The sequence below is a fragment of the Chinchilla lanigera genome, unplaced genomic scaffold (genome assembly GCF_000276665.1).
Source record: "Chinchilla lanigera isolate Chin_1 unplaced genomic scaffold, ChiLan1.0 scaffold00055, whole genome shotgun sequence".
In the NCBI taxonomy this organism is placed as follows: Eukaryota; Metazoa; Chordata; class Mammalia; order Rodentia; family Chinchillidae; genus Chinchilla; species Chinchilla lanigera.
Genome location: NW_004955456.1, coordinates 15,406,790 through 15,421,720, shown reverse-complemented (window position 1 = coordinate 15,421,720; position 14,931 = coordinate 15,406,790). Strand labels below are relative to the sequence as shown.

Below are 14,931 nucleotides of genomic sequence, written 5' to 3'. Positions count from 1 at the left end.
TAAGAAATGCCACCCTGTTTTCAAAGTAGTTGCATAAATTTATCCCTCCATAAGAAACTGGAGAGTTCCAATTGTTCCACATCCTTTCAATATTCTCCATCCTCTCCATTATTTGGTATTACATAATTTCAGACATTCTAGTAAGTATATCATTTATTTCATTATTATTTTAATTTACATTTTCCTAACAATAATACTGAATGTTTTTCTTGTGCTTTTTGGTCATTCATAGATTTTCATTTATAACATCTTCACTTTTCTGCCCATTTTTTAAATGGGTTGTTTGTCTTCTTATTCAGTTGAAATGTTTTTATATGTTCTGCATACAAAATTGTTGTCAAGTATATTAACTGCATGTATTCTTCCAGTTTGTTGTCATTTGAAGTTTTTTATTTTAGTCAATCCAGTTGAATGGATTTGAGGGGGTTTTTTGGGGGGGTTGCTTTTTTGTTTTGTTTGTTTTTGGTGTGGTTTGAGGTTTTTGTTGTTTTCTCTCTTTTTGCTTCTCACTTTTCTGGTTTTTCCCTTTTTTGCTTCTCTCCCTCTTTCCCTCTCTCTCCTTCTTTCTCTCCCTCTCTTCCTCTCCCTCTTCTTCTCCCTCTCTCCCTCTTTCTCTCTTTCCCCTTTTCTTTGACCAGTTTGGCTACAGGCTAATCAGTTTCACTGATTTTTGTTTTTATAATCTTCCTTTCTTTGCATTGATTTTTCTCTTTTTTTCTGTGTTTTTAGTTTTATTGCTTTCTGTTCCTATTGTTAATTTCTACTTATTTGGGTTTAATATGCTCTCTTTTTATTTTCTTAAAGTGGAGATTAGAACATGTTCTATTATGATTGGAGAATATTCTTTGTATGCCTTTTGTTCTTTTAAATTTATTAACATTTGTTTTATAATTCTGAGTGTGTTCTCTGTTGATGAATGATCCCTGGGCACTAAGTGGGAATGATACTGTGTGGTTGTGGGGTGAGGTGTTCTGTAAAAGTCAGGTCAAGTTGGTCAGCGTGTTCTTTATGTCTTTTGTATCCATAAGGACTTTATACGCAATTGTGCCATTAATTCACAAGAAGAGCATTTTGAAGTTCTTAATCCATTATTGTGGATTTTTCTTTCTGTTGAATTTTTGATTCTTGTGCTGTGAAGTCTTGTTTGAGGGTATAAAGTGTTACAGTTGTTACATCTCAGTGATTTGAGGGTTTTAAGTTTATGTAGTGATCTTCATTCCTGATGCATGACCTAAAGTTTCTTTTGTCTTATTTTATTATAGGCTCTCCAGCTTTCTTTTGATTAGTATTTTCATGTTGTATCTTTTTCTTTCCTGTTACTACTAACTTGGCTTTAAATTGTATTTCTTGTAAATAGGTATGTCCTGCTTTTTAAATCCAGTCTGATAATGTGGTCCTTAACTGTAATGTTAGATCATTTACATTTAATGTTATTGTAGATAAGTTTGGGTTTAAATCTGCTTTAAATCTTACTGCTTAAGATTCTCTCACTATTTGATTATCTCACCTGTTTTTGTTATAGTTTTCCTGTTTTCTTTTGATTGAATAATTTTTGTCTCCCCAATTATCTTATTAGCTATAATTCTAATATTAGTGCCTACTTTGGGGTTTAAAGTAGGAATCTTTAACTTACTGCAATATTTCCTCAAATATTTTACCACCTTATGTACAATATAAGAGTTCCACAATATATTTTTGTTTTATGTTATCCCTTGTCTATAGTTACTCATTTTACTACTACATGTGTAACAGTCCCCCCAATACTTGTTACTACTTTACTTTAAATAGTCAACTGTCTTTTAAGAAAATTAAAAAATGAGAAAGTAGTGTATATTTTATACCCACATGTTCACTATGTCCAATGTTGTTTATGCCTTTATGTGGATCAAGTTTCCAGGCATCATTTTCTTTAATTCTATAGAATTTTCTTTAACAGTTTTTTGGGGGGTACCAGGGTTCAAATTCAGGACCTCATGCTTGCCAGGAGCGTGCTGCACCGCTAAGCTATATCCTTACCCCCCCTCCTGCACATGCCTTTTTCTTTTTGAGGCAGTGTTTCACTATGCAGTTTGCAGAGGCCTTGAACTCACAGGATCCTCCTGCCTCAGCCTCCTGAGTGCTGGGATTGCAGGCATGTGCCACCACACCAGGCTTTTAACAATTTTATATTGTCTAGATGCACAAGTAATGAATTTTATTGGTATTTGTTCAACTGAAAAAATCATCTAGCCCTCACTTTTTAAAGATATGAAAGGATATTTTTATCCAATATCAAATTCCAAGTGATTTTTGGATTTTCTGTCTCTAGTCTGTTTCTGACAAATCTCCAGTCATCTTATCTGCCCCCTCCATACAACTAACTTTCTCTTCTCTGCCTTTTATGACACCAGTTTTTGTTCTTGTTTTCAGCAAGTTGATATACTTATTGGTGTTCAATCTTTTTATGCTTCTGTTCAAACAGGTTCTATGACTGTCTTTGAATTCACTGATTTTTTTTCTTCTTTAGTACCTGACCTATTAAGTCAATTTAATGATTTCTTTTAATTTTAGATTTTGTATTTTAAACTTTAGTGTTCCATTTCACTGTTCTTTGTCCTATTTCTGCCCTTATAGTGTTCATATTTTTATTTAAATCCTTGAGCATATTTATAACTGTTTTAGTCTTCAGCTACTAATTCCATTCTTTCTTCTCATTTCTGATTCTATCTGTTTTTATTAACTGATCATTTCTCCCACCCCACCACTTTTCTACTTCTTAGCATGTCTAGTAATTTTTGATAGGATGTTGGACATTGTGAATGTTACCTGTCCAGATGTTATTGTCTTTCTAAAGAATGTTGAAGTTTGTTTGGGTAGGCAATTAATTTAAATTATACATCAGCACGATCATTCTGAGGCATGTTTTTAGCTCTTTGTGATGGTTTTGGACTACCCTTTATTGTAAGATTTATTTAGCCCTCCATCCTACAGAGGCCTTCTTGTGTCTCTACTGAGTGTCCTTGCTCTTCAACAAGTCTCTTCTCCTTGGCTAATTGGAACTTGATAGTCTTTCAACCCTCAAATTCTGGGAGTTGTTCAGCTCTGACCTTCTCTGTACTGTAGTTCTTCTTGCAGCCTTGTGGAGTTTTACCCTTGGCATATGCACTATAGCTCTTAGCTTCAAACTCTAGATTACTCTCCTGTATATTTCTGTAGCTCTTTGGCTGCACATGTCCCTTCTTTTCAAAATTCTACTCTGCATATTCCAGTGTTGCAGCTTCCAGTCCTCTGATCTCTGTTGCTTCATCTAGGAAGCTCATCTGATATTGTTTGTCTTCCTTCCCTATGCAGCTGTCCAGAATGTGCTTCCTAGCACAAAGTCAGGTAATCTTTTTTTTTTTTTTTTTTTTTTTTAAAGTCAGGTAATCTTGAGGGCTTCTCAAGTTTGCTTCCCCTCACTCAGGGATCAAGTCTTGCCCTGCCAATCATTTAGTGTCTGTAAGCCATTGTTTCATATGTTTTTGCCCAGTGTTCTAGTTGTTTATGGTCAGAGAGCAAGTCCAATACCACAGTATTTGTCTTGGACAAAAACAGAAGTCTCCAAGCTCTTAATTTTGATGCTTGGTTTTAGTTGTCATTATAAATGGCTGGAAGCCAAGTGTGATGGCACACACATGTAATGCCAGCACTCTGGGAGGCTGAGGTAAGAGATCACAAGTTTAAGCCCAGCTTAGATAGTTTAACAACTTAGTGAGACCTTGTCTCAGTATTTAGACAGGGCTGGAGATATAGCTAAATGAAGGCCTTAGGTTCAGTCCTCAGTACCACAAAAAGAAAAGAGGAGGAAAAGACAACTCACAGAGATGAATAAATTCAAACCAAAGAAGTACATTAACAACTCTTTATAAAAACTGGATTCATATTTTTGAAACCAGTATAGCAGGTATGATGAGGTACTTACTGAAACTCAAATAATAAACTTTCATTTTCTCCAATATTTGGTTTTTCTTGCTAACTAGTCATAAGCTATTCCATTAACAAATGGTTTGAAACTTGAGTTGGTAAATGATTTACTGAGAATTAATTCCGTGCCTGGCAGTTCTCTAAATTAATCCTCATAACAACATCATGATACTTGTGCAAATATTACACTGAATTTACAGATGAAGAAACTAAGGTACAGAGAAGATAAGTGATTAGTCCAGGTTTGTGCAGTCAGTAAGTGGCAGCAGTGGGATTTGAATACATGCAGTGGCCCACACTCTAGATTTTCTCCCTTGTATGGTATGAGGCATTGAGACAATTTAATATAGGCTCTTGTCTTTTCCCCTACATATATGTTGGCGGGAGTATTTCCAAATACCCATTTTTTAATCTGTCGCTGTACAGTGAGTTTTTTTAAAAAGAGGTAGTTTTTTTCCTCACTGTGTATTAAAGTATCACATTCACTTCAAAGGCATAGATGATGTGTTTATTTTTTTCAAAAGTGTCTGTCAGCAGATCCCTGATATGACAACCATTTGCAATCAAAGAACAGGGTAGCTAATTTGGAACACTTATCTTTTGTTAAGAAAATTGTAGAGCTCATCTTTAAGCTTAAAACTCTTAAACACCTTGGCTAATAGAAAACCAACAAACCATTTGTGGTTTGAAGTATTGCAGTTTCTTCTTGCACCCTAGTGACTTGTCTTATAAGACAGCCCTGTGCTTCAGACAGTTTCCCAAGGCTTCATCCATTTGAGACATTGTTTTCAGCCCTAGAATTCAAATTTGGTTCTCCTTTACATCTTCTGTTTCTCTTTTTATTATGATCATATTTTTCTTTTAATACTGATATTGAGCTGCGGGCCTTCACACTGAGTCATATCTGCAGTCCTTTTTTCATTTTTGTTTTTATCTTGAGACAGGGTCTCATCAGGTTACCCAGGTTGGCCTCGAACTTGGATCCTTCTGCCTCAGCCTCCCAGAATGCTGGGTTTATAGGCATGTGCCACCATGCATATTGTTCTTTAAATCCTGGAGGTCAAGCCTCCTCTGTGACCACTTTTCCTTTACCACTCTCCTCTCCCTTCAGTGCAGCCACCTGCCTTCCTCTGTGCCTTGAACATGCCACGTTCACACTTAGCTTAGGCACTTTGCACTGGCTGCTGCCGCTGCATAAAACAAATGACTCTGCTTGCCACCCAGCTCCCTGTTCCAGACCACCTCCAGAACTGCCCCTATTAACCTGTCTCAAGGACCCACCCCTTCTTCCTGGGACTCTTGAGTCTGTGCACCATTTTCTCTCTGCCTCCTTAGCAGTACTCAAAGATAATTGTCTTGCTGGTATTTGCTTCCTGTCTCTCTCACTTCACTAAAGCTTTTTTGAGCTATACCACCAGCCTGTGACAAGCCTTTGCCAGCAGAGATTTTGTCCTGTTCACTCCCATGTTCCCTCAGTACCAGGAATAGCCCTGATGTCATAGAATGTACATATCAGCCTCCAACTGAACCATTCTTTGAGCCATACCTGCCAGTGCTCCTTGTTCCCCGCCTGCTATGTCTCCCACATAACTGACTCCCCACAGTCTCTATCTGCTTATCCATTAATAAAACCACTGAGTATCACCTTGGGGCACTACTTTGCCTAGTTTATCTGTCTCATATCCACTTGGTCTTCTCTTGCTTTGCCTGTGTTATTTTATGTACCTGGTTTATCTCTCACGTGAGACTGGTTTCTGCTAATTTAACCAAGTGTTGTGTCCACCCTATCCTAATCCAGACTTTTTCCAGAACACATAGTCATTTAGGAAATACTTGATAAATTAGTACTTGAAGAGACAGAATTGGCTGCTGGTTGGGGAAGCAAAACAAAGTTTTGCATACCTGTTTGCCTGGCCATTGTCCTTTCTCTCCCTGTCCCTGGGTGAGATGCCAGCGCCTGACACATTGCAGCACCCTCCCCCATCATCTCTGTGATGTCTGGAATTAATGAGATAATGTTACACACACTTAGCAAAAGGTGGTGAATAAATACAGGTGACAGTATTGTTGTTTGTTATAATTACGTTCTTTGAGTCCTGGGTTGTATAATGAGCTACAGTAATATCTCAGAGAATGTTTTAAGAATTAACTGTTGGGTGATTATAAAACACTGTAAGTTTGTCATGGACCTAGTAGCAAAGCCTGTTGAATTAGAGGAGATCGGGAAGACAGGGGTTACAGGAATTATGTGTGTTCCTCTTTTACATATGGGTGTGTTCTCTTGCCTCCCCCAGACAACTCCCTAATTGAGCTGCTGAGATCGGAGTCTTCTGACATGCAGCATAAGACCTAACAATACTTGTTGGGGGTTTAAATGGCATTGGAAATCATTAACGAGACAAAAAGCTATGATTTTCCCAGATTAGCATGCAGGTCGGGGTTTGGCTTGCTGAAATTCATTGTTTTGGTCTCCAGCCCAAACATGCTAGAGTCATTATATTGTCATGTGGTAATTAGCTGTTCCTTTAATACAGTAATAAAAATTAAGCCTAAGAGGTGCTTTAGCAATGCTTTTTACATATCCCAAAACAATATTCAAATGCTGTAGGCATTTAAAGTCATTCAACTGCATACAGTAAAGTTGGAAGCTTGATGTATAGAGATGTTTGAATATTCAGTTCCTTCCTTGTTCTGTGACCAGTTTTGTTACTTCAGCATTGACCTTTAATCATGTTCAATTAAATATAGATGTCATAATGAGTAATTAGGAGATTGCCAGGACTTTCGTTTATATTCTAACACTCTGGAAATTCTCCATAGGCCTAGTTACTATTCACTTGATAATATGCATATAATTTTTGTCACTGGTTTCCTTACAGAATCAAATAAAGGAAGTTATTTTCTCATCCAAGTAGACATAGTGGGCCCTGGCCTTTTAAAAGGAATGGGCTGGACATATTGACAGGAATTTTAGGGATGGAGTATAGTACACCAGCTTAGTTATTTAAAACTATAATTGGTACTAGCAGTTATACAGGAAAACCAACATGAGTTAAAGTTAATAAAATTCTCTATAAATACAGTGGTACATCTGGCCTGTATTCCCTGACCTTTGAATCAAGTTAAAATCGTAACTGTACATGGGGGCAGCTGTGGGCATACAGCTAATTTCCTTCAGGCCGTTTTCCCAGCATGAAGCCATGGAGGTAGAGTGGAAGCACAGGAAGGGTTTTTGGAAGATACTGAGGTTTAAATCCAAAAACCAACAGCACCAGCAAAAAAACAAAAAACTGCACCTGAAATGTTCTGACAATTCCATTTTTCCTGTTGTTACTGCTCCTTAGAACCATCTCCCAAAATTGCTTTTGAAATTAATTTAACATAAATATTTTAATGCTGATTAAAATAATAATGAAATGCCATAAATGAGAAGGTGGTACAGTCAGAGACTATACATAGGTGCACAAGAAATGGCTAGTGGGCAGGGCTTTTGCATGATAGACAATGTTGGCATCAAACCCAGCACTTGGCTCTGCTGACTTGAGCCAACATAGCTAGCGCCGCCTCGTGTAAACTCTGCAGAGACATTGGCATTGCAGAGAGCTCCTGGCTCCTACTGGGGCCCAGAATTCACTTCCACAAAGCAAGGGTGGTCTGAAAAATTAATGTCTCTGGCATCGGAAAATTAAGTGAGCTCTTGAATATATACCCTTGTTGATCCGCTGTGCATGGTGTTTAGCATTCCACAACAGGAGACTAAATCTCCACAGCCATCTCACAAGTGAGGCTGGCGCCCATGCCAGAAATATGTTCAATAATCTTTCCAAGCCCAGCAGACTTGAGTATTCTGCTCTGACGGAATCTGAGAATTCCTAGGAAGTGCTTCATTGGTGCCCAGCAGGTGGATTATATTTGCTTCCTAGGCAGCAGAAGAAAAAATGAAGATTGAACAGATGCAAAAGAGCATTTAATGAATGTCTGTCTTCTGCTGAATGAATGGTAAAACCAGAGGCCAAGAGTCAGCCCCATAGATTGTATGTCTGCGGTCTCCAACTTCAGATTAAAATCTGCTATTAAGGAACTCTGATGGCAGATATCACATTTGGTCACAAGACCTCACAGAGCTGGCCCAGATGCTGTCCTGCGCTTTGTATTATAATCAGTAGGTTGGTGACCTGGCTGGCCAGACCAGGCAGCTGCCCAACCCTGACTGTCCTCAACATCCATCGTCAGTAAAGGAGGGTGGCAATGAAAAGTGATCATGTCCTGAAATAGATGGCCTCTTCTAAAGCCTGAGGGTCCCTTTCCTGTCTTTATCAGCTGGCCTTCTGAGTCATGAAGAGTAGTCATTTGAAGCCAACTGACTTGGGTCCACCTTTTCTGTGCCCACAGACTAGCCAAGCAGCCTTGGACCAGTCTCTCCACTTCCCCAGAGGTTTGGTTCCTTTTCTGTTCCATCTCTCTCTTCCCAGTACTATGAGACACAAATGAGAAACTGTCTACCACCCAAGTGTTCTGTGAACATCGATGCTTCCAGAGTATGAGGTGTTACCTCCAGCTTCACAAAATGATTAGGGAATTTAAGCTGACAGGTACCTCTCGAAGCACAGCTCTAGGCAGTCAGGGATTTTTCCCAGGGTGCCCTCCCCCTTGCTGCCCACGAAAATCATTAAAGCATTGCACCATACCAAGAGAGTTGGCAGATACCAGTGATTCGCAGGGCCACTCCCACTCAGTTTTCACACGTTGAGGATCCTGGCATGGGTCTTTCCTTTGTCAAACAGCAGAGAAGCCCCCACCTAGGCAGGCATCCCAGGGCTTTATGGGAGGAGGTGAGGCCCCAGGAGAAGCTCCAGGAGGTGGCTTCCTGAGCACCCAGGAGGCCACTTCTAGCCTCTCCTCCCTTGAGGGTGGAGTTCAGAGTGGGCTGATGTGTGCTCTCCTGTTGTGCAGACCCGGTGCCAGCCCTGGATCTGGGGCAGCAACTGCAGCTCAAAGTGCAGCGCCTGCATGACATTGAGACGGAAAACCAGAAACTTAGGGAAACTCTCGAAGAATACAACAAGGAATTTGCTGAAGTGAAAAATCAAGGTTGGTGGAAAGAATGTCCCTTGCTTTCCTTTCTCCCTGTTTTTTGTTTTGTTTTTTTCTTTAACTGCCTTCCCCATACTGTTAGGACTAGCTCTAGTTGTTACCCATGTCATGAAGCCAGGGTGGGGCAAGATGAAGAATCATTAAAGAGAGATAATGATAATGCTTAGCTGTTTGGAAGTCAAACTTTTCCTCTGCACAATAACTACGTATGATTTTATTGCCCTCAGACAGGGCTGATTGGGATTCTTTGAAAATTCCTTCTGTATCATCATGTGATAGTATCTGCCTCTTAAAAGACTGATGTGTTGCCTCTGGGCAACACCTGTCAGAGAGCCAGCTCATGATCAAAGGGTCACACACAGTAAGTCATTTAGAAATTGCTGCTGATCCATTAAGGCTCCAGACTAGACGCATCCTCACAGGCTGTGCACTTACTGCTCTTTCCTGTTGGCTTTACCTATTCATTATGCGTCTCATGGAAAAAAAAAAAAAAAAAAAAAAAACAAAAAAAACAGCCTTTTGGTGTGGTTACCAGCATCAGCAAGGCAGAGGGCAAAGGTGACCTGGCTTCTCCTGTCAGGGAGAAAGAAAGAAGTCCCTCCTTCACCTAAAACCCAGGTGCATTCTAAATCCCAGAGCCTCTGACTTCCTGTGTCAAAGAAAAATCACAGCCTCTCTGACCACACCAGCAAGTTCTTGAGCCAACTCCCCATCGCAGTCCAGTCTGTGGGTTTTCATGTGGGGACACGGGTAAGGAATTGAATGGAAAGGGGAGGCAGCCTCTTGGCTGGTACTCTATGGCTTTCTATATAATAGGCTTAGAGAGCTACGAGATGCAAATTGTAGATTGCAAAGTTCTTTAGCTTTGAGAATGTCAGAAGCAGAGTCAGTAGGAGGGAGTGGCTGTGAAAGATCCAGAGAGGGACTGGGGTAATGTGGGAAGAGCCAGAAGGTATAGGGCTGTGAAGGCAGCAGGTCCCCAGGCCCTTTTCTCAAGTGTCTCTGATCATGGTCCCCACCTTAGGCAGTGGTGTGCTGAAGCCCTCAGCTGTGGGGGCAACCTCCCCTGGAGCTGGGGAACGTGAGGGATAGGAAATTGGGGGAGCCAAAGCCAGCCCAGACCCCATGTCTGCTGTCTCCATAGAGAGTATGGTGAGCTTTTGGAACCTAAAGGCATAGCATTGTCTTGCTTGAAAATGAGGCTTTGGGCTTATTAAGCTATGATCCTTCTGAAAGAAGGCACTGCCATTCCCAATAGGAATTCTTTCTTGTCAGTTTTGTCCCAGTACCCAGGTGACAGGTAAGCTGTAAATGTACACATGTAGTTTGCACAGAGACACTTCGTAAAGGGATTGTCCTTTGTATTTGTTCTCAGGCTTCTAATTTTGACAGCCCCACCCTTGATATTTATTGAGCTTGCTGTTGTGTATTGGAGTTTACAGCTGGGACCCACAGAGTTGTATGGGATTTTGCTTTCCCCTCTCCCTGTCTAGCCAGTGCCTCCACTGCCAGCACTGACCAGAAACCCACCACAGTGGTGGGGGTTGTTCCTGCCCCAGAGGCCTCTCGCCTGTGCTTTATAAATGAACACTTAGTCCAGACTCAGGAAAAAGCCCCTGGAGGCAAACAGACATGGTTTGAGTCCCTTGGTGGCCACCAGCCCACCGTGTGGCCTTGGGCCATCTTGTTGTTGATGCCCTTTGTCATAGGAGCAGTTCTCTACTTCCCAGTAGGGTTGTTGCCCCAGTGGAATGAAGGGAGAGTGATATATATAGCATTTAAGAAATTTTGGCTGCTTCTTTTTTTTTTGAGCCAAAATTCAAGCTGGCCTCAAACTGGCAGCAATCCTCCTGCCTCAGCCTCCCAAGTGCTGGGATTGCAAGCATGTACCACTATATCCAGCTCAGCTGCTTCTTGAGCACTGTTGCTTTGTCAGAAATTTACCCTTCTTTATTTATTGATTACCAGTTTTCCTAGTCTCCAGAAAATTGTCATTTCTCTCTCCTTCTCCTCCCAGCATAGCACAATCATAATTTGGAAGGGCAGCTGGTGTGCGTCGCTTGTTTCCATAGTCACAGCAGCAGGGAAGATGGTCCAAGAGTAAGAACAGGCTGTGGGTACAGCAAACAAATGCCAGCATGTCAGTGTCTTATGCCACACCACCACCTCCCACATATGGCTAAGAACCTGCACAGGGACCCAGGGAATATCCTGAATGCAGACCTGGGCAACACAGGAGGGCTGCAAGCTCCAAGACAGTCAGCCTGAGCAGCCCCCAGCAGCAAAGAGACACTATCAGGCACAGACCCCATGCTTCTTGGAAGGATCCCAGGTGTGTCACGCTTCCGGGCCTCACTGGAACTATGCCAAGCCTGTGGCATCGGGGTTTCAGCTCCTGCAACAACATTGGTGCCAGGTGTGTTTGTCACATGCATTCCCACAGACACTTGGGGTCCAGGCAGGGACCCCATCCTCTAGGCCTGGGACACCATGCAGCCTGGTGAGTAAAAGGTAAAGTCTCCTTTAAGAGAAGAAACTGACCTTCCTCATTAGGTGGAGCCCAAAACACCCACCTTAGAGAGAGAAGACAGAATTAAAATTCCCCACCCCCTCAGGCATTTAAGGACGAAACAGGCCTACCAGCCTTTTGAAGAGGCCCAGTGCCGCCTAGAAGAAATGCTGAGTACAGTAGCTCATGACATGGCCACTCTCAGGCTGTACTTTGGGGTAAAAGTCAGGCAAGATCAGGACACTTTCAAAATGCCAGTCAAGCTCTACCTGAAAGCACCTGCATCCTCCTTCCTAGTCCAGGTCTGCATGATAGTGAGGGCAAGCAGCACTTGTGCTGTATGTACAACTATTGTGTGGAAACACCTGTGCAACACCCTGATGGAGCACTCCTGCCAGTGGGGCCTTACAGTGTGACCTCAGCCAGGTCCTGCCTCCTTGGTTCAGTCACGCCCCAGCTCTTCCTGTCCCATCTCTGCTGGGTGCTAGGAATGCAAAAGTAAAAACATCCCAGCCTCCTTAGAGAGGCTGATGGATCCATAAGCAGCAGAAAATGGTCCTCAAGAGCACCAGTCTCAGGGCTGGGGCCACAGTGCTCGAAGGGCAAGGAGAGATGCTATGGGAAAATGCATAGTGGGGTGTCCTGCCCCAAGGCATCTGCAGATCAGAGATAGGACCTACTCTGTGCACTGCTTTTATTTGGACATACCTGGTTTGAGTAGTTGAAGCACCTGCTATCATCGTGCAGGGGCAGGAGAAAGACTGAGGGGCCGAGGATAGACTGCTTGCTGAGGGACCTCGTCTGTGAAGCACCAGATGCTGCAGGGTTCATTGATGTCCCAGTGCAGCTCTTGAGTCCCCAGTTCTCATACCTGGCTCCAGGACACTTCCTGGCCTCCTCACAGTTACCTGAGTGTCTCTGCCCAGGCCCTCATCATCTGTGTGTCCACACAGCCCACATCGGCCAGAGTCTCTGGCAGAGGACATCCCCAGCACCAGAGTTCCAGGGTGAACCCCCCAGCTGATGAAGTAGCATTCAAACCACGTAGTCCTCACCTTCTCTATCGTTTGTGAAACTGCAAAGGTGTGGCTGGGCCAGAGGAACCTATAGACTCACCTGCCTCTGCTTCCGAAGTCCACATGACATTGAACATTTTTCTTTGTGAGAAAGTACTTAAACCCACACTAAAACTTTATTCATCTTTCCTCAGTAGAAAACTAATTTAAGACTCACCAATAAGATGATATTATGTTTTACCATTGAGCCTCCACCTCACCCCCCATTTTTTAGTGTGTGAAAGAAACCCACGCCCTCCTTCCCAGCAAAATCCATTGACCCTCCTCATCCTAAACGTTGCAATTTCAATGTAACATTTAGGGAGTAAAAGGTCTCTGAAGGGACACATAATCATTGATTTTGTGTCAGCGTAGAGGAACTCAAGTTGAAACCATACAGCTCCTCCCAGGTTCCGAGAGCCTGATGCAGATGGCCACACTGAACTGTGTTTCTTACTGTTGGGTTTTCTCTCTTTTTTCCTGCAGAGGTTACGATAAAAGCACTTAAAGAGAAAATCCGAGAATATGAGCAGACTCTGAAGAGCCAAGCAGAGACAATTGCTCTTGAGAAGGAACAAAAGTTGCAAAATGATTTTGCAGAGAAGGAGAGGTAAGTATGGGTCCTGGTACTCCTAGAGCAGTGTGACATTTTACCTCTGAATTTGACAAGATAGTTACAAGACAGTTGGAAAATGTTCCTTAGAATCAGCCAGATTGTACACAAAACTCCCCAAGGCTCTGGGCAAAATTTTGGTTGAAATATGAAAGTGTCCCTTGATCTTTAATTCATCAGTGAGGTCACCCTGAGTTCAGTGGACGGGTCTTTCTCTAGTGGCTGATAGTGTTTGGCAGTCAGGGCACAGAGGGTGTCTGTCAAAGCCCGACAGGTCCAGAGGTTAGCACAGGACTATAGATTAACAAGTTGGCACCTGGTGGCTATACTTCATCTGAGACGAGAGTAGACAGGTCCTCTGGGCACAGTTCCACTGTGGAGAAGCTCTGGGCACACACTGAACTTCGTCTGCTTCAATGAATTCTGATATTTTTATCACACATATACAAAATCTTAAGTTTTCCATTTTGTTTTGCCTTTTTTCATTACTTTGCAATATTTCATATATCAAGAAATCCACACAAACTGGGCATCCCTGACCCAAAAATCTAAAATATTCCAAAAGGATTTGGGATTTGGAGGTTTAGCTCCATGGTGCAGCGTGTACTTACCATGAATAAGGCCAAGAACTTAGCATGTTTTATCCCCAGCACATACATATATAAATGTTAAGGATATTGGGAACATTTGAGAGTTAGGACTTTTGGATTAGGAATGCTCAAATAGTAAACTCTATGTAAATATCCCCAAATCCAATAAACTCCAAAGTCCAGAATACTTGGAGTCCCTCTAGCATTTCGTATGAGGGGTACTCAGCCTATGTTAGTGAAATAAATGAACTGATGCAATTTATTTCCAATGGCTTACTTTACCCAAAAGTTCTCCCACGGATGAGTTAGTTTTTCACTGGTGTGATGAGTTTATGAAAGGTTTCTTATAAAACTATGAGAACTCTTGAGTTTGCCAATTCTAACTCTGTTAGTTTGGATCTTTTAAAAAAACTGTTGGGTTAATTTAAGATATTCAGTTTTAGCCCTAGCATGAAGAAATTCATATTAACAAAAATAGGAGGCGCTGGAAGCCACGCATGGTGGCGCACGCCTATAATTCCAAACTTGGGAGGCTGAGGCAAAAGGATCGTTTTTGAGTTTGAGACCAGCCTGGGCTACAATGTGAGCTTAAGGCCAGCCTGAACTGCATAGTGAGACCCTATCTCAAAAAGACAAAATAAAATAGGAGGCACTAAATTTATAGTTAGGAGTAAAAGGCCAGGTTAGGGCATGAGTAACCTGGAATTTTGTTGTGACTTAGTACTGCATCACTTATACTTCTGTAAGGTGAGCTCCACAGAGACCTCAGGAATTGGGGCTTAGGGTATAGCGTGTTCAGTGCCCTCCGAACGATCTCCACCACCCCCACCAACAACAACAACAAAACAGTTCAGGTATCTCACAAGACCTCTTGGGAATACTAGTGTGGTTTAATAAAAAAGGGGAAATGCCAGATTCCACTCACCCAAAAGCCCACTTGGCATCAGAACCTTGCCAGCCACTTACTACATTGCCTCCATGAGCACCCAGGATGGATCTGCACTATCTTGTTTTACAGAAGGAAAAATAAGCCACATGCTGGGTACCTGCTAAGCTTTTGCAGCTAATAATCAGAGCTGTGGCAGGGCTGTGTGACTCCAGACCAGGCCCACCCAGCCACTACAGCCA

General features: G+C 42.2%; 1 protein-coding gene across 1 annotated transcript in view; it reads left to right on the top strand.

Moving 5' to 3' along the window:
- Positions 1 to 14,931, top strand: part of Cux1 (cut-like homeobox 1) — a gene marked incomplete in the record, with an annotated part of 344,274 nt that overhangs the window by 215,115 nt on the left and 114,228 nt on the right. Inside the window, 2 exon segments of the mRNA XM_013520550.1 lie at positions 8,896 to 9,033; positions 13,087 to 13,210. Of these exon segments, the coding sequence (XP_013376004.1) occupies positions 8,896 to 9,033; positions 13,087 to 13,210 (262 nt within the window).